Genomic DNA, 19333 nt, shown 5'->3' with positions numbered 1-19333 from the left:
TCCATGAACAGCTTTTCAATGGAATAAAGGGATAAGACAGGTGCATTGAATAAATATGAAAAAACTCGTATCACATTCCTTTTTGAGGAAAAATATGAGATAAATAATATAATACTCCCCTATTTTGGTATAGTTTTGTAATGCCTCATTTAAAAGCGATATTTACTGTCCATTTTACTGCCTTTCATTGAAGTTCATTTTATCAAGTGTTGGTGAACCGTCTTCCCTTTCATAATACAATATAATAATATCATTCAATTTGACAGACTTAGTTGTATATCAAAGAAGCGTGTTTATGTCAAAAAAGTTTTATTTTGGTTGTCCCAACCACGTTGGTTACTCTGCATCATAAAACAATTTAATAGTCTGATTAAAGTGTTATTTACATATTACAGAAATAGCAGAAATTATTTAAACTAAAGCCAGGATTTCTTAGAAATAATCACATTTATTTATTTGAAGCATAAAACTATATAATTATGAAAGAGATAAAGCTTAGTAAAATAGATAAACCTTTTTTTTCAAAACGCAGTCAGTAAGATCATTACATACTTATGCATTGAGTAAATTCATCCAATTAGTATTCAAGGTCACAGATCAGTATAAGCAGTGAATTACCTAAGGAAAAATGCAAAACTAAAATCACACGATCAGTTCTATGAGACTGTAACCCTCCAACAGAACCATTTATTTGAGTAGCTTTCTTATTAAATAGAGTCATGGAGCTATCTGAATTCACGTTTTTTTCTCAATTTTCCCTCATAGACACAAGTTAAAACAAAGATAAGCATTTTATTCATTTGAAGCATAAATCTATACATGAAAAGATTAATACAGCTCAGTAAAATGCACATTTCCATTAGAGATGCTTTTTCAAAACACATTGTTATATCTGTTTATGGATTGGTCAAAGTCATTCCATATGATAATCAAAGTCACAAATCAGCAAAGGCAGTGAATCACTTAAGAAAAAATACAGATAATGCAATAAACCAAAAGCACACGAGCTGTTCTATGAGACTGTCACCCTCCCACGAAACACGTCCGATGTCCCTGTTATGTATGTACAGGTTATGATGGTAAATACTTCATTTCCGGTATAAGATACATCAAACACGTTTCGCTGGTCTTGTAAATGTTTATGACTTGCAATGTCGGTAAAACCCTTTTCTGACCCCAATGTGACGGTGTATGAAGGCTGTAATTCAGGCCGTACAGAAAAAACGTCATTCCATGAAACATCTAAAGTCTTGCCTGTTCTTGTGATTCGTGGATATTTACCTGAATGTGATAAATAACAAAGGTTAGATATCCTGAGTTGTACATTTTACCGTTACATTGTCATAACTAATAATTATGTAAATATACTCTGTATGAATTGGTCATTCATGCATTATTTCGGTTAGGCGTTATAGATAAGTCGCTAAAGAAGCTTTCTTCAAGCGTGTTCACACCTCACAGATACAATTTTATAACAAAAATGCCATCAATCATGATTTCTTAATAATCATTATCGTTAAGTCGTAAATCATGCCTGACGATACATTATTTTTTTGATATCTGGCGATACTTCCTTAGCAAATTAATATATGATCAAATCATAAAAGTAATTATCATGACGTTTAAACTAGCAATCCGTTACAAACATTGATATTTTCTTGTTCTTTTGTTCACGTTCACTCCTAAAAATGAACAAATAGCAAGTGCATTTATCGCAAATTTTAAATCATGTACATAGAGTCTGACCTTGCAAAATCGACACTTATTTTATCATTATATAAATGTTTTCAAAATGCAGAAATTGTATCAAAGTAATATGTGAGCTTTGCTGAGGACGATAACTTTACACTAACCTGTGAGAATAGGAGCATGTCCGAGGACGAGGATAGAGGCGTTGATGGCTTCGCTATAAACCCCAGCGTAGTTACTGGCCATGACCTCCACAGTGTACAGACGGTTGTCTGTGAGACTGATGTCCTCTACCGATACGGAGGTCCGCATCTCCGTGTCCTCCCAGTCCTTTGTAACCCGGTCACCCTGGATGATACGGTACGAATAGCCTTCGATTCCAAATGAGTCGTCGATACCTTCCCAGGAAAACATTAATGGTGAACTTGGACAGGTGACAGGAATTCCGGCCGATGTCTCAGCTGTTGTTACGAAGGATATTTCACCTTCCTTCACGTCTGGAGGAAGATAAGAAATAAGTTCCGGTCCAACAGTTGTCACTTGTTTCATGTTAGCATCGTTGTAACATGTGACGTGAGCGGATATCATTGTACCATGTGTAAGAGGAATCGATGGTGTAACAAACTGTCTGAGTGAGACATCTATACCGTCATATATTGGTATGTTGTCGTCATCCACTGAAACAGAAATAAAAATGCATTGACTCACATTTAAGACATTCACGTTTGATCATCTATATGAGTACTTAGTTATTATTTGTGATTTTATGGTATATAGTCAGAAAAACTCTAAAACTAATGCACATGATATGCCATATTTATCAATATTATTACATAGACATACCTATCGCACAGGCACACTGAGTTATTTTACTTTCTGCGTCAGTCACCTCCCAAGTAAGGGTGACCTTGGTCAATGTCTGTTCCGATATTTGTTTGTAGTTTATTGTCATCTTTGTGTTTGATATCTGTGGTGGTGTGTGATCCACGATAACAGGACTAGCGTGAAAGTGACTCCGATCTCCGGCGTGGTTTTCTGCTATAGCGGTGATATGTACCTCCTGTCCATGCAGTGCCTCTGTGAAAAGGGTTGATGACCATGGCACAATAACTAACGGATGGATCTGAAACCCGCCGCGTGTGGAACCTGCCCCCACAAAAATGTTTTTGATTCCACTTTCTTCGTCGAGTACGTTGACAGTAACGTGAAGCTCTGATGGCGAAACTTGTCGCACGATCACAGAATTGTCGGTGTTGTTTGTAAGTGTGATGTTGTCACTAACATCTATCAGAAGCTGCACGTTTACATTGGTGTCTAATTTGTCCATTTGTACAACAATGTTTCGGTCGTCGTTAAAGAGTGGCGAACTCAGAAACGATGCATGAACTTCATTGGCATCGAACATATTAGATTGAATGGGATACATGTGTCTTTGATCTTCAAACGAAATTTCGACCAATTCACCGTCTTCAATCTCAGTAAATACCAAATGAACTCTATACACAGATGGGTGCGTGTTGTTGACTAGCGGTTTCGTCCAAACAAAAGTTCCGTTTTCTGATTCTAATGTTTCGTTAAACAGATTCCTGTACTCGCACGGTGCAAATCCAGTTGGTGTAGAAGAATCATACATGAACTGAGGCGAAAATATTGTTTCACTTTCAAATCCCGCAGCATCCAATGCTTTCACAGCAAATCTATACCAATGTCCATCTGTAAGATTCATATTCGTATAACGGTGTGTATTCTGTATACCGATTCTTTCAAATTTTAACAGTTCTTGGCTTCCATTTCCTGATCTGTCGAAAGCCACAAGAAACGTTTTGATGGCTGAATGACGGTCTGCGAATCCTCGGAACGACACTCCAACATCTTGATAATTTTGAGAGTGTGAATTATAGAACTTAGCTGTATTAAACACTTCACCTGTATAGGGATTTTCTTGGTCGACCAATACACCATCCGATACAAGCGTTATATGGAGTCCGACTTGATTTGTAGCCGTGACGGTGACGTAATATTTTGTTCCTGGAGATAGAGTCAAGTCAGACCAGGACATTGAAGTGTTCAAACCTACGTCATCAATGGTTATGATGTCATCAGCTGTCAAAACAAATGATGCAGAAGTTTAGTGATGGCAAAATTCGCTCAAAATAGTTGTCAATGTATCAAGCAATCAACACGGGAAGAAGTAATGTATTATAGGTTACTATAAAGAAACAGCTTGGTTATTTTAATAATCATTTATTGACATTTTTGAAATGATAAATAAGATAGCAACTGACTTTGTATGAGACCTAAATATCTTACCTCCTGGAATGGTTCCCAGAGACACCAAGAAGGAATAGATTCCACTTTGATGGTCACTAAATACTTTTCCCCAACATGCAGTTAACGAATCCAGTGTCGTGGTAATGTCAAGGTCACGGTCACAAGACCCTCGGCCATTTTCTCTGATATAACTACCTTTCCTTACAGATGGAGGGGTGTTATCGATTTCAATCGGAGATGACGTAAAAACAATAAACTCTGATGCAGACATCCAAACTCTGACGTAGACCACATAACTAGCTCCATGCTTAAGGTAGCGTTCACCTCTCAAACAATGAACAATTGATGTTTGTTTTCCGATGTCATACCACAGATTTTCATACAGGGGATCAAATATTCCAGTTCCAACGGGCATATCATTTTGTCCTATGGTCCATTCGAATCTCTTGATGTCCTCGACATCTGACCCGTTTATTGTCCAGCGAGCAGATATACAAGCTGAAGACGCCGATATCAGGGTATTTACGGATCCATGTATGACATCAATATACAATGATATAGAGGAACTTGTGTTGTCTCTCTCACACTCAGTGGGTACGTCAACATCGTGACATTTTTGTCCTACAACAGCACACGTACAATCCTTGTTACAATAATGTACATCACAGGAATGTTTTAGAATTTCCAGTTCTCCGTGTTTATTAGTAGGACTTGAGGACACAGCAGTCACTGTCACTTTACCATCTTCACTTTGAAGTCCAGCAAAGTTTTCAGCCCAAACTGTGATTATCAGTAACTGTCCTGCATCGATTGTGTCATTCAATAAGACTTGGATGGTTTCTATCCCAGAGCCTGATGGTGTAAAGGAAATAACGCCGTCACTAAGCTCAGATCCGCTGTATGTCTTACTAACGGTCACGTGGTACAGCTTGACACCAGATTCCACATCTATAAATCCAGATAAAGTGATGTTTATTGCTGACACTGTAATATTTGATTCAGTTATAGAGTACCAGGTCATTGGCTCAGTGATTCCACCAAGATGAGGAGGAGTTGGGTCTATAGGAAGGCTATTTGACTTCTCAGAAGTACAAAGTCCTGCCTCGTTACAAGCTGTCACTCTTGCGATGTACGTATCTCCTGGTTTAAGCCAGTCTTTATTTGGAAGTGACATACGTAGTTCGTTAATATTCGTTAAGTGGATGTTTTCTACTGGTGTGTGACCTTCGTGATGCGTTGTGATTGAAACAATGTGCTTTACAATAGGACTTTCGGAATCTTGAAACTTCCATGAAAGTTTAAGAACAGAAGGGTCAAATTGATACAAATTGTTCAGTGAAGTGTATCCTTCTTCAGTATGGATAATTGGTTTGGTGACCAGTATTGGTGGGGTTGGATCCACGACGAAGCTGTCGGAGACGCTTTCCGTAGACATTCCAAGATGGTTTTCTGCCCTGACGATCACACACAGGGTCTTGTCTAGTGGAAGGGTGACTGGGATAGTCATATAGTCGGCCAGGAGGAAATTGGTGAAAGGTAAAATGTCACATATTTCATTATCAATACTTCGGATACACACTTCGTACCTTCTTATCCCAGATTCCACATCAGAGAAACCAAACCACTGGGCTTGAATCGTATCTCTGTACCAAAATAGAACATTTTTTTATGTTGTTACCAAATATGTCTACCATAGGGATATAATTGCATAGAAAACCTACATTACATATTACGCATATGAGTTATTGTATTCACAGGACACTTTGCAAAAGATAAAATGTTGTACGATATCATATATCGTTGCAATTAATGCATCGCAATAAAATTTGATGCCGTCACGATGACGTCACAGTGTTTACTAATTCCGCCTTGTAATTGCACTGGTTCACAAGTTATTGTTGCACATGTTTTCAATGATTTACATGGATATATAACATTTTGACGGCCGGTTACTTTTAAAATGAATATTCAAGAATCATATATGAGTTGTTAAAATGGACTGTTTTGTGTTTATCTGGTGACTATGTACCGTAGTTCGGTGACCTGATGTGAGCTTTATTTGTTACAAAGCTGTTACAAAAAAAAAATGCTCCCACATACAGACACCTATTATTTGTTAAAACGAGCAATACCATACCAAATGTTTAAAGTGTAATATGCAGGGAAAGAGTGCATTGAGGTAATTTTTCGAATGGTTCTAATGTAGCACATATATTACGTCATGTACTACCCAAAAGAACGATAACCGTGTTTTTCAGGCTATTCCCAACCTCTCTGGTTTTTTGAAAATAAATGGTTTGGGTGAATAGGTTTATGGTGAATAAAAAATATATCATTGAGATGAGTACATTTTCTGAATTTTCTTTTGTGGTACATCATTAACTACCATGCGTAGTGATTGATTGTTTTACTTACGGATGAGGCCAGTATCTGGAGTGATGTCCATCAATTCCTACATGGACGACACCTGGGACTGGTGGAGAAGTGTCTGTAGTAAAGCCATTGGACGACACAGACGTACACAATCCAGCTCCGTTACACGCTTGTACGGTACAGAAATACTGTGCTCCCGGGACAAGTGTATGCTGCCAGCGTATTACTGTCAAACCAATTTTACATTTGGTGTTTATCATTTCATTATCCTTCTATGGATGTAACAATCAATTTGCTTTTGGTGTAATGATTTAAGTCATATTGCTTCTGATGATTCTGATATTCATATATATCATATTACAATGTTGTCGTATAAAGGAACGATTACAACTGATGCAAAAGTTCTAAATATGCATTATTATAATACACTTGTATATCCATGTCAAAGCATTTAGAATAATATCAGAAATTGAATCCTAGTATATATATACCTGACATATGCGATATTACTTCATTCTTACCTGTCTGTGTTCCAGTTGAAGTCATGGTCCTGACGTCATCCTCTGACGGCTGGGTACCTAGACCTGCTGTATAATACAACAGTCCGGAATGAGGGTCACTGAATCCGGACCAATGACACCCAGCATGTGTCGTGTTAGCTTGAAAGTCAATGTCCGGCTGTAAATACAATAAAAAAAAATGACAACGAAGATCAATTGACCGCACATATTTTTCCACATTTTTTTTATTTTCAATTTTCGTCTATTATAACTTAATCAATTTGTTTCCTTACAGTTTTCATGATGATAATACAAAGGCATGAACAAAATTTGATCGATAGATCCCTCACGATTTTTTGCATTTAAAAAAACCCATATTGTTCGCCATGAAAACCCTATTAATAGTAATTTTAATAACAATCATATACTTCAATCAGTAACAGTCTTATTAATTTTTCACTTCATGAAACAGTTCAGATAATTGCACAAAATTGCATTACCGATTGAACGTCAACTCCATCTTGGACTGTGCCTTTTGTAGGAGGGGATTTATCTATAACAAACGATTCTGACGCTGACAGAACTGACAGTCCCGCTTTGTTTGTCACCTGAATGAAAAACACAAAAAGATAATCTAAAAAAGTGTCTGATTCATAAATTATATATCTTACACGATAATTGATTGTGTCTTGTCACTCTGAATACAAGAAAAGTTACTCACCAGAATGATAGCATAATAGTCATGTCCGTCATGGTAGTGAGAGAGGTCAGTAAATATGGCGCATTTCCCGGAAAAGTTCCGGAAGCTCACGATATCTGTTTCCGATTTGGTTGATCCAATTCCCACCTGTATCCTATCGATTCCACTATCGTCGTCATCGAAACCTGTCCAGTGCACGTGGACCTCTGACTCAATAAAGTCTTTTGACATCAGATAGGTTCCAACATGTAACGATCCACGTACAGGGGGCGTGTCGTCATACAGAACTCCAGGGGAGACAACTGTGCTTGAATGGCCCACGTGATCAAATGCTTGTAAATAGATAATTAAAAAAAATATAAAGCACATTAGTAAGGCAAATAATACAATGTATACAAAACAGATTATCAACATGTAATGATTGATGTGTTCTTTGTGTCTTAAATGTGAACTAATAAAAGTCATACCGGTAACGGTGGCATAATACGTGGAACCCGGATGGAGATTCGGACTGATGATTTTCACGGAATTCGAATGACCGATTGTCTTCCTGGCAACAACGTCTTCTCCATGTGGATTGCTTCCTTTAAAATAGAGGATATTAATGTTGTAAGAAATTGTATATCTCCCCCACAAAAAAAAAAAAAAAAAAAAAAGAAAAAGAAAAAGAAAAAAAGAAAATAACTAAACAAACCCAAAAAACATGAACAAAGCAATAATAATCGGAAAAAAATATATATTTCATTCATTGCAATTCAATGCAGCTTTTCAACATACAGTGAAGAAACTATGATCTAACCATCTTACCTATTGAATATTCATATCTGGATATACTGTCCGGGTATCCCAGGTCTTTGTAACCATGGAAATCCTTAAACCCATCCCAGTGGACCAGCATATGTCTGTTGTTAGTGATGTACCCGTTCTGTGATATAATAATGACGTCACCTTTCTCGGGCGGATTTTCGTCAAAAACGAACCCATCACCACAAGTCTGAAAGGCAGGGAGTATCTGTCCATTTGGAGTTGTATAGCTTTCTATCTCTGCACAGATGTAGTGGATTATATCGTTTTCAAGTACAATCCCCTGAAAAGGACAAAATCCTCCAACAGTTTGATGGACAGTTACACACAGGGGATTATCGTCACACGTGAATGACTGGTTCCTTTTATCCTTCAGTAGATACCATGTGACTTGGCGATCCTCCAATCCAAGTATTATCCCGCCAACACGAACAGGCTTTGCAGAGAAGTCTAGTTCGGCCTCATGTAACGACGCGAGTCTTTTTCCTAGATTTGAAGCGTGGATGAAGTTCCTTATTTCCCTGACAACATCTGAATCAGAGTCTACCTCGTACAGAGCCGTCTTGTCGAAGCTGTTGGGATCCTCTGATACTGTTAAGGGGACGCATTGTAAGCCAGAGGTTCCCAAAGGGCAGTAAAGTTCAACACATGTAAACAATGTCTGGTGAGGATACAGTGGGATCTTGATACACTGTGAGATCTGTAAATAAAGTGATTCATCAAATATATAAACTAAAAGGACAAGATCACGAAACGGGTAAAAAAGCAATATATAATATATAAAAAACATTACTATATATAAAAATATCATGGTATATTTTTTAACGGAGCATTGTAATTTAAAAACAAATAAACTCACCATGAAATTTTCTGTTTGGTTTTCAGATATTTGATGTGCAATCCATGGTGTAACTTGTAGTGTGGCCGTGTTGTCCTTAAATATTCCCCACCGAGCAATAACATCACACCCCTGATCTATTCCGGATGGACATTCAATATCTGATATTGTTAGGCTAACACTTGAACATGCGTCTCCTGTTTTATGCAAGTTAGCCTCTACACTAAACTCATCATACGTAGCATCCGTGACTACAAATCCGTCAGAACTGGTCCATTTCAAGCACATCTCCCGAATACAAGGTCTGACTGAAATAATATACCTCCCGGATCTTAACGATACATCATTAAAACTGTAGGCCGCGGTATTACCAGACGTTTTGCCGTACGCCAATGTCACGAGATCAGTTTGTGATGCATTGTCACGTGATACCACCCGGAGTTCTACTTCGTAATGTGATACATACTGATGGAAATCATCATTATCCCAGTAGACTGACACCCGTTTAGATGCAAACATGATGTCATGATCGATGACGCAGTCAGCAACGTATAATCTGACATGATAATTCTTATCGTCATTGGATGACACGTTGAAGCGAGGGGAGCGAACCATCGGTGTAAAAGCTGTGTAATAAAGTTGTTTTATCTGTCTCTGAGTGTAAATGATAGCTTCTTCGCTAAGAATGGAAACGCTCGCGTTTGCTATAAAGGTATATGTATGTCCAATATGGAATTTTTTGTCGGCTGGAATAAAGGCTAATTCTTTTGTTGAAAACACGGTTTCTTTTAGAATGTGTGCGCGTCCAGAACATCCTTGCCCATCATAAACCTGTAAGATTGAAGAATCAATATCATCTTCGTTGACCATGATTAAACCGTCCGAGATTCCGACCCTTTTTCCTCCTGTTGACGACGCTCGGACTGTTGAGAAATACTGTGTATACTTGGTCAGGTTAGTAGCTGTATCACAATGAACGCTGGTATTGCTGATTTGGTGAAACGAAACCACATCATCAGTTCCAGGAGATTGTCCAACTCCGAATTCATAGGAAACACCGCCATGATGTTCAAATCCCTCCCACGTAACACAAACATGAGATGACGCTAACGCTATATCGACGTCATCGTAGCTCTTGTGAGGGGAGATGTTACCAGGTGTGATGTCAAAAACGATCCCATGACCAGGAGGCAGAATCGATGGAAGATAGAATGGTTCGGTATCGACAGTACAGTAATAACCGGCGTTATTAAAGGCATAAACTTCAATATAGAATTCACATCCTGCATGGATGTCGTAGGCTTGTATATCTGACACGTCAATGTTGAAGCACTTACTCCCATTACATCCAGTGTTAGGAAGAAGGATAAATCCGGACACTAGTTTCCCGTCACGGCCTGAAAATTAAAGGAGGCACCAGTCATGAAATTGACTCCGCAGTTAAGAAATGAAAAATGTTAATTGTAAATAAACAAAGTGTTGTAGAACATACTTTCTTTAACTATATTTTTCTAGTTCAAGTATATCGTTCCTATTAGATTTTTTAGATCTAGCAAGGTTACTAATGAAGAAATAAATACGAGGTAAACCAATTTACCAATCCGGTAGTTAAAAGACGATATGTCCTCATGTTGATCGTTATCACGGAACTCTCCGATGGTCCAGTTGATAACCAAAGTGTCGTCATGGATATTTGGTAGCAGTGTGTTAGGACAAACGGGAGGGGACTCATCAAGTAGAACCGGACCAATCACAGCCGACGTACCAAGACCAGCACTGTTTGTAACTCTGATGAAGATGTAGAACTCATCTCCGTTACTAAGGCCAGTATGTCGTTTCTTGTAGAAATATTTGTGGTTAGTTTTCTGGTAACCTATTACATCTGGAGAAGATCCACAATCCTTTGTTGAGCCTATCCCAAAAAATGCCTCGTGGGTTTGGCTTTCACCCTCGATTATATCCCATTTTAGGTTAATCAAATCGATCGGGAGATAGATAGTACCATGTAAAGCACTTATGTTGCAGGTCGGAGTAAGATCGTGTTTCATATCCGGGATGTCCCTTGGAAGACTCGATACAAAGTCATTTGTGGTAGAGTTCTGACACTTTTCACTGCACTCAATGTTGCGTAATTCGTGTTTCGTTAAGTTTGCTGTGATGAACCAGGCGCTACCATCAGAACATAGAACAGTCTCTCTCATAGTCGCACTCTGTAACGTAAAGTTGACCAACTTAGGTTTAGTCCTGTCCAGAACGATACCATCCGAGCAGACAGGCTTTGATGGTTCCATAGCGTTGTTGTAAGCCACTACAGTCACGTAGAACTTCCCATCTTCTGGTAGAGAAAGACGGACTGATTTCAATGTTGTCTCCAAGATCGATGTCCCGTTATTCGTGATGTTGTCATTTGATCGTCCAAACTCTGCAATGTCCAAACACTCTGTCGACAGTCCGACCTTATACAACTTTATACCGCTCTCATGATCAATGAAACCGGCCCAGTTAACGGTAATTATCTCATCACCCGTGTAGTCTATGTCTGGTGACCCGATCGTCCCTTCCATCACAACCCCCGGGGCGGGCGGCGAGTCGTCAGCCAGTATTTCTAAATGTTCTACAGAGACAAGTTGAGCTATATTGGTAACTGTTATGGTAAAGTGGTACTGGCGGTTGTGATTTCCTTTATGGGTGTGGTTATGGACGAGTGAGTTCAGATGGAGCGTGAAATTGTTAAAGGAACAAACTCCTACAGAAGGACAGTAACAGGTCAGTACAGCATCCGGACAGGTGATCTGAAATACAAATCCAATTGTTGATTTCATCTGTTTGCGAATAATTATATATCAATGTATTTTGTAATGGTCAAATAGTAATGAAATAATGCCTAATGAATTCTGAGTTCTTCTACATGATTAAGTTTATGTATTGTAACTTTGGCATCTGTAAATGGATCATAAAAAGGTTTTCAAAAAGGACAAGTATAAGTTTCAAATAGCGATGAAATAAAGTCCAAATTGATCTGACAACACAATTAATATTTTCCGTCCTCCACATTCCAGTGCCAGTTAAAGCAATACATGTTGTTCACAGGGAGCACTTAATCAACATTTGTCAATGTTCTTATCAAAAGGTCTCTGCGGGACATTCACACGAAATACATGATCGGATACTTACATTCGGGCCGAGCCGCTGAACACCAATGGAGCCCTGTCCAATATCGTTCCCACCAAAAGTTGTACCCAGAGACCAGTCTACGGAGTAAATACCACTGTGGATATCGGAAGCCTCGAATGTGAGAATCATTTTAGACAAGTCGATACTGTTATGCACAAAGAGTCGCTCATAACCGTCTTTCTCGAGCCAAATATCGAGTATTTCAGGTTCACTAGAGTCAATGTAAGTAACCAGGGAGTCTGTATAGGTATGGGTCACCACATCTTCTGCCACTAAGTCTAAACGATAAGTTTTCCCGTCAGTTAGTTTCGGTGAGACACATAACTTCTGTGACGTAAAGTCCGGAACGTCTGCCTTATTTATTACCATCCCATCCCGTTTTAGTGTGTAATAAAACCTCGTAATACCGTGGATGTTTTCAGTTCCTGATACGGGTAGGATTCCAGTTGTTTGTTCGTACACACCAGATATCAGGCCGTGTGGATATTCTCGTATTGGTTGTAGAAGATTCAGAGTATGGAATTTGTCGTTGTAGTATTTGTCAGTCCAGGAGTAACATATCTGTCCAAGGTTTGTCTGCCACTTGTGGTTCGTTTTCTGAGAGGCTGTCGTGGAATATAATATTTTGTCATCCCGTGCCTTTACTGTTGATGAATTGTCAAACATGACGAATCTTCGAGCTTGTCGCACATTGTTAGCAACGTCCGTCACGTCTAATACTATAACGTACATAGCCGGATTCGATACATTTGAGGGAATGCTAATATTGATTTGAGTTAGATTATTGTTCTCAATTTCCGGTATAACAGGAGTTCTTCCAATGTCAAGAAAACCAGACCCTGACTCTTTAACCTCATACATGTTTACCACATATGTGTGTATACCGGAAGCGAACTTCGGATCTCCCGGTACTGGAGAGGGGTCATCCCAGCCTGTGAAGGTCACTGTGAAGTCCCGACTGGTCAGTATACGACTGGACGTGTCCAGTGGTTCTGTACCACAAGAAGAATGCTCCAGGCAGTGTTGAGGCGGGGCATTATCATACCAGTAACATAATTCCTTTGACATAGATGTCTTTGGGTATTGTACTAACTGTGTAGAACCTGTCAATTTATTCCAGAAATCCGCATGGCCTCCTCCCAGAACTTCCATTCTTAGACAAAGCCTGCGAAAGAAAACCTCCGATTGTACATGATGAATTTCACACCCATGTTTGATACTGATGTAACAATCTGTGTAAAGACAACGTATACAGATTGTAGTATAAATAAACAACTTAAGAAAAAAATGAAATGATATAATTAGTACGAACACACGAACACGATACATTGAGTTTAAATCATCGAACCTTTGACCGTTTTCCAACTCGCCGTTACTGCTTGGATTGTCCATGGTCTTGTTATAGAGTACACTCTCCAACGGGTTCTTACTTTCAACATCTTCTTTGATGGGGAAAGTCGTAATAACTTCCGTGCCTGTAACATAATAAGAAATCTGTTGAAAACGCCAATCGTCTTCCCAATGCGGACTCAGAACTTTCGTTCAGGATACACCAACAAAATACATGTCACGTAATGCTTTCGTTTGCAGATAGCAAAATAAATTAGACGTGTGCAATGGAGAAAATAACACAGATGCAGGTAAAAAACTGAACTCAATGAGAGTTGATTTACGTTGATACATACGGTAGCCCGAATTGAACATCTTCAGTCACAGGCTTTTATTATGGCAGGAAAAAACTGCAAGTGATGCGAAATATTGAATTGTATTAATGTTAACATTTTTAAGTTTATCACATAATTTGCCTAACATCCAGTAATATAGCCCGTATAATAGTTTTACATATGTCACTAATGTAATATGACCTGGAGCGATTTTCGTTGGCTAGAAATTCATTGTGACGTCAGACAAAAACATAAAATGACGTCAAGGAAAATGACGTGACGTCAGGTTACGAGGACAAAATGGCAGCCTCTGCTGGATTTTCGCAATACGTTTTGAAATGATATTATTTGTTATATAGGTATTTGTAGTTATGTGATAAAAAGTATCTTAAATTTGTGTTTATTTTTATTTGAGATTTTATGAAACTCGTGTCGAAGTTTTAATTTTTGCTTGTCAAGGCTGGCAAAAATAAATATTTCTAAGACTCATTTCATAAAATTTCATATAAAATTAACACTCGTGTAAGATCCTATATTTATTAGTTAAATATGAAATTGTATTTTTTCTATCGACATATTAAACCACTATTGCCATAGAAATTACATTTTACTTAGAATTTAACAGAAACACATTCATGGAAAACATCTACAAAATACAAAAAAAAGTTCATTACATTAATTACATCTTTCTACACTTACATATATCCAAGGACTATTTTAAGGATTTACCTGTCAGGGATTTTTTCACAATGTGAAAATAAACGTCTGTGACCCCAAATGCATAGTCAGTTACATAACGCGGCTGGCTCTTATTCAGATCGGACACGTTGACCTGAAGATCGAACATTGTTGTGGTGTCTACGTGGTTGACCTGTAAGTTCCCGTAAAAATCTCTCTGATTGGAGCATTTATTTGGTTGTCCAGAGGGAACGTGCGAGCTTCGTTCGTCTTTGTTTTTGTCGATTATTTTCATTTGACATGTCAAAGCTTCTGCAGACCTTGTAACTGTCAACAACGAAAATCAAGACACATGACGTCATTGTTTTAACGATCATTTTCATCTGGCAATTCAAAGCTTCTGCAGAGCTTGTAACTTTATAATAATTGTAAATATCTTTCGACAAATTAAAATTCACGTTTCTCACTTGCGGTATATAACACGCTGAACATAATTGTGAAATAAAAGCGGATATATAAAGCGCGTTTCGGGTGGATGGTGTCCGGCGATAAAAATGAGGTACTGTGTGCATAAATGCGTTGCGGATGGATACCGTACTCTACGAATGACAGATAAAGATACTGTTTATGTCACTTATCATAAAGATTATAATAATTTCATTGTTTAAAAAGCTTTTAAATGCATTGTTCTTTTGCAAGAGTCCTTTTACTATATCACACTATTTTGTGGTTTATTTGCTTTATGATCAAGTCAAAGAGACGAAAAACCGACTTTCCTACACGAATGCTACTGGTGAACAGACATTTGCTAATTGTAAGTGAATGTAGGAACATTATGCAGCTAGTCTACATAAGACCTTAACAAAATATAATAAAAATATGTTTGTAAACCATAATTGTTTTACAGAATTTGTGAAATCGCTTTAAAACAGGCGTGTCGTATGCGTGAAGTAAAGTTGTTTGCAGACAAAAGTAAACGCATATGCTGATGTAAGTAAATATCATATGCAGTGGTAAGATTTAAACCAAGGGGATACTACGAGTGCTTAAAATAATTCTCACCAAACGTTTATCTAAAGTTTTGGTTATCTGTATCCATGCTACACGTATAATCAGCTTGATTTGAATACCATACTGTATATTTGCGGAGTTTTAAATTTTTCTAATTCACGGATCCCATCAAATTGCGAAAGTTTGTATTTTACGAATTTTCACATTTTACATCATTTTACACACGCGCAATTTAAGAACTATACAATAACTTATCTGCAAATTAACATAATAGTATAGTGCATACTCACAATTACAGTTGTATCTGTCGATTGAAAAGCCATCCCAGCAGCTTGTACATCGTCCAATGTGACATTCAACTTTCACAGGGTCAGTTAAACAGTTGTCGATAGGATGGTCATAATGACACTCTGCAATACATAAAATGGTACTTTGTATTAATAACATTTCACTGTGTTGAGAAAGAATATTGGGTGCTCGGGGAACCGTTTTTTCAGTTTAAAGTATCAATTATACATTTAAAGTTATTTACCCAACATCTCTAGGATATGTAAATGTCCAAGCAGTGTCAAGTGATTTCTTATGAAGCATCATATCAACAAACGATAAAAACATTATTAAATAATTCTGTTTTGTAAATCACATACTACAATACATGAACGTCAAACTAATATCGAATAAACAATACAATTTTCCCAGTTCTTCAAGGTTAAATCAGTTTGATTTTTTACGTAATGTAGTTATTCAGTTTCTTAGTATTGTGTCATATCCTTTTGACTTACATTAATCAGTTTTTTAACCAGCCAACGAAATTGGTATCCTATCGTTTTTTTACATTTTCTCCCTACATAAGAATATTACCTAGATAACTCGACTGCCATTCTTCAAATTCATTTAGTTAAATGATTTCTTTCTTTATACAATATATATACGACATAGAGTTATAACGTATGACGAAGATGTTTTTAAAATGTTAATACATCTAAATTAATAAGAAATTAATAACATCACCGATGATATGCATACCTTTTGACTTCAGTATCCGTTTGTCTCCATGCCCTACCGAACAGTGACATTCGAACGTGTATTTTAGTCCGGAAGACGTATCTTTTATTTCAATCTGAATCATATGAAACAAATAACGTTTAGTAGTAAAATCATATCTGAATGAGACTCAGAAAGAAAGAGGTTGAAATATCTTCTATTTTCTTGAAAAAGAAAATCACATTCTGAATTTGTTATCAATCTACCAAATAATACTAACAAACTGTCGTAAATAGATATTGTGTAAAATATTGAAATCTTGTTCATAACAAGAATTTCCATTGGTTCACAAAAATGTTACCAGGTCATTACGTAAAAGGTGACGTTACTGCAGCAACATTGGATTGGTTCAAACGAAAGCGAAATAATTTCTAAGAAATATTAGTCCATTACCAAAAGTTGAATTACAGGTGATCAGATTAATTAATTAAGATTAGATGAATTATTTTTTTATGTTACATAAAATTATGAAAGTTGGGTGTATTCTCAATGACCCACAGATACACTCATATGTGGCTGGTGTTATATTTCCAGAAGTAATAAAATATATTGAAGGTAATGATTAAATAATCATGATTTAAATTAATAATTGAACCTACATATTCCATAAACCAGACTGGTTGTGGTCCGCTGTTATCATTGTAAACAGTTATCCGATTTATTCGTCCAACATTCAAAGTCACATATCTATATTTGGTACTGCCTAGTGGAAAGTCACGGCCAAGGTATACATGGCTGACATTTCCCGTTGTTCCCTCTACATCCATCCTTACTCTAGCGAAAGTTGGAGCATAAGATACTGTTCCAGTTTTTATCGTAACGTTATATGTCTCACCTAAAATAAGAAACATGCATATAAGTAAAACCGATGACCGGAATTGTAAAGAAAATTATTCCATACTCAAATAAATAATATTTAAACTGATGACTAAAGTACAACGGCGGACTAATATTTGTATAATTATCTACAGTATAAAGATGTATAATCACTACTTCTTACCTGATGTGATTGGACCAATACACAGAAGCATTATAACGCCCCAAAGATGGGTTATATAACTCTCCATCATAGACCGTGTGTATGCTCACACCAGCATATTCTTAGGTATCATCTGAAAACTGTCAAGAATAGATTACATAAAACAGTTAGCAGCAGATGTGATGAATTAGGTTGATCACTTAACAATGTACAAAAACCGTATTAGAGAATAAATTAATTGCATTTATATATTTATAATTCAAAATTCAGAATGTCTAGTACTATTATGGTAAAACGGTTACCCACATTAGAGTAAATATCACTGAAAAAAAATACATCATTAACATTATTTAACCGTATGATCTCACATACTTTACTGTTTATTTTAAATATGCGGTGTATGCAAGATGTTGTAAATCTTTGATAGTTTCGCCATATTTCAAAATTAGCATGATAAATTAGACAGAATCGTGATAGATAGATACCATTAAGAAATACCTTTTATGAATAGCTCACTATTATCTACCCGACCACATTTCGAATACAGTTTTCATAACGATGCAATATACATGAATAAATACATATATAAATACACGATATCACTACAAAAACTAGTTGTAGAAAATAGTTAAGAATATCTAATATCATGATAAAAAGGATAACCAATATTAAATACCATTAACAATATATTGTATCTTCTTTCATCACCTGCTTAATGCATATTCATTATCCTAAATAATGTTTCTAAAATTGTTTTTGAGTAGACTTTTGATGGTTTCACAATATTAGCATGATAGATAAATGATATTTAGAAAAGCACACTGTTATCGACCAGGCCACATTACGTACCTCCGCCCTCACTCGGGTGTCTCCGGTGACAATCTGAAGTGTACGTCACTTGTTGGTATGTAGTTTTCATCTGACACCTATCATAGGAGGTCTTGCTCCAACCAATCACCACAATAACAACCTGTTTGAGATAGCAGCTCGATTGACTTTGACAGAATGATTAAACCAACTGAGATTCTTCATGATAAATGGAGTTTAAAAACTCCCCGTCTTATCACATAGACATTTCATCACAAGTATATGGTATTAAAAAGGAGAGATACGAGAAAATACTAGTTCATGAAAAATGTTGCATTTGGCGAGGCGGCGGACACCGAATAACAAATTGATCTCAGCAATGTAATCTAGACTAATCATAGTTCCGTTGTTGTAATTCAAATTTGTGTGTTTACATGTAATTATGAATAACCAATGGCAAGGAAACGTTTTTCATAATATTCAACATATATAATATACGTTAACATCGATATACAAATCACAAAACATAAAGTAATTTAAATTAAAAACATTAGATTCTCGATGTGCTCCGGTAAAAAAAGAAGTTTTTGTCTATGAATAGCACTAATTTTTTATGCCTCAACCAAATTGGTGTTCAAGATAAACATCGATATACAAATAGCAACATAATCTCAACAAAACGTCGATTTCGATATTCTCTGGCAAAAATAACAACAACACACAAACGTTTATGTAAATAGCCTAAATGTTTTAGCCACATATTTTCAATCCTTAGTCATTAAATGTCTCCACAAAGGAAAC

The 19333-nt window shown here is 36.8% G+C and overlaps 1 protein-coding gene and 1 long non-coding RNA gene across 4 annotated transcripts; both read right to left on the bottom strand.

Annotated features, from left to right (window-relative positions):
• Positions 1-518: 518 nt before the first annotated feature.
• Positions 519-16108, bottom strand: LOC138331134 (uncharacterized). Of its 3 annotated transcripts, XM_069278596.1 has the most exons (16): positions 15993-16108; positions 14743-15018; positions 13698-13824; positions 12350-13514; positions 10773-11967; positions 9197-10572; positions 8341-9037; positions 8001-8117; positions 7555-7865; positions 7334-7441; positions 6855-7011; positions 6376-6559; positions 4000-5603; positions 2533-3792; positions 1854-2366; positions 522-1281 (listed from the first exon to the last, which is right to left on the bottom strand). In XM_069278596.1, exons 2-16 carry the CDS (start codon positions 14984-14986, stop codon positions 1013-1015), a joined length of 9327 nt encoding a protein of 3108 aa, XP_069134697.1. In that variant the 5' UTR covers positions 14987-15018; positions 15993-16108; the 3' UTR covers positions 522-1012. The 3 variants fall into 3 exon arrangements, with proteins under 3 accessions (XP_069134696.1, XP_069134695.1, XP_069134697.1); XM_069278595.1 differs by having other exon boundaries at positions 519-1281; positions 7555-8117; positions 8341-9028; XM_069278594.1 differs by having other exon boundaries at positions 521-1281; positions 7555-8117.
• A 622-nt stretch (positions 16109-16730) lies between these two features.
• LOC138331133 (uncharacterized) lies at positions 16731-17858 on the bottom strand. The gene is made up of 3 exons (XR_011209667.1): positions 17747-17858; positions 17346-17581; positions 16731-16822 (listed from the first exon to the last, which is right to left on the bottom strand). It is a non-coding gene; the product is annotated as an uncharacterized lncRNA (long non-coding RNA).
• Positions 17859-19333: the final 1475 nt, after the last annotated feature.

Source organism: Argopecten irradians, chromosome 9 (assembly GCF_041381155.1).
Source record: "Argopecten irradians isolate NY chromosome 9, Ai_NY, whole genome shotgun sequence".
Lineage (NCBI taxonomy): Eukaryota > Metazoa > Mollusca > Bivalvia > Pectinida > Pectinidae > Argopecten > Argopecten irradians.
Note: the sequence above shows the minus strand (reverse complement) of the source record. Positions and strands in the feature narration are given on the sequence as shown.

What these genes read in the sequence shown, in the direction of transcription:
- LOC138331134 (XM_069278594.1), bottom strand. Translation starts at nt 14,986, where the DNA reads ATGAAAATAATCGACAAAAACAAAGACGAACGAAGCTCGCACGTTCCC. An exon ending in ACCAAACAGAAAATTTCATG is followed by an intron (nt 9,038 to 9,196) that starts GTGAGTTTATTT and finishes CTTTATTTACAG; the next exon opens with ATCTCACAGTGTATCAAGAT. An exon ending in ACATGCTCCTATTCTCACAG is followed by an intron (nt 1,282 to 1,853) that starts GTTAGTGTAAAG and finishes TATCACATTCAG; the next exon opens with GTAAATATCCACGAATCACA.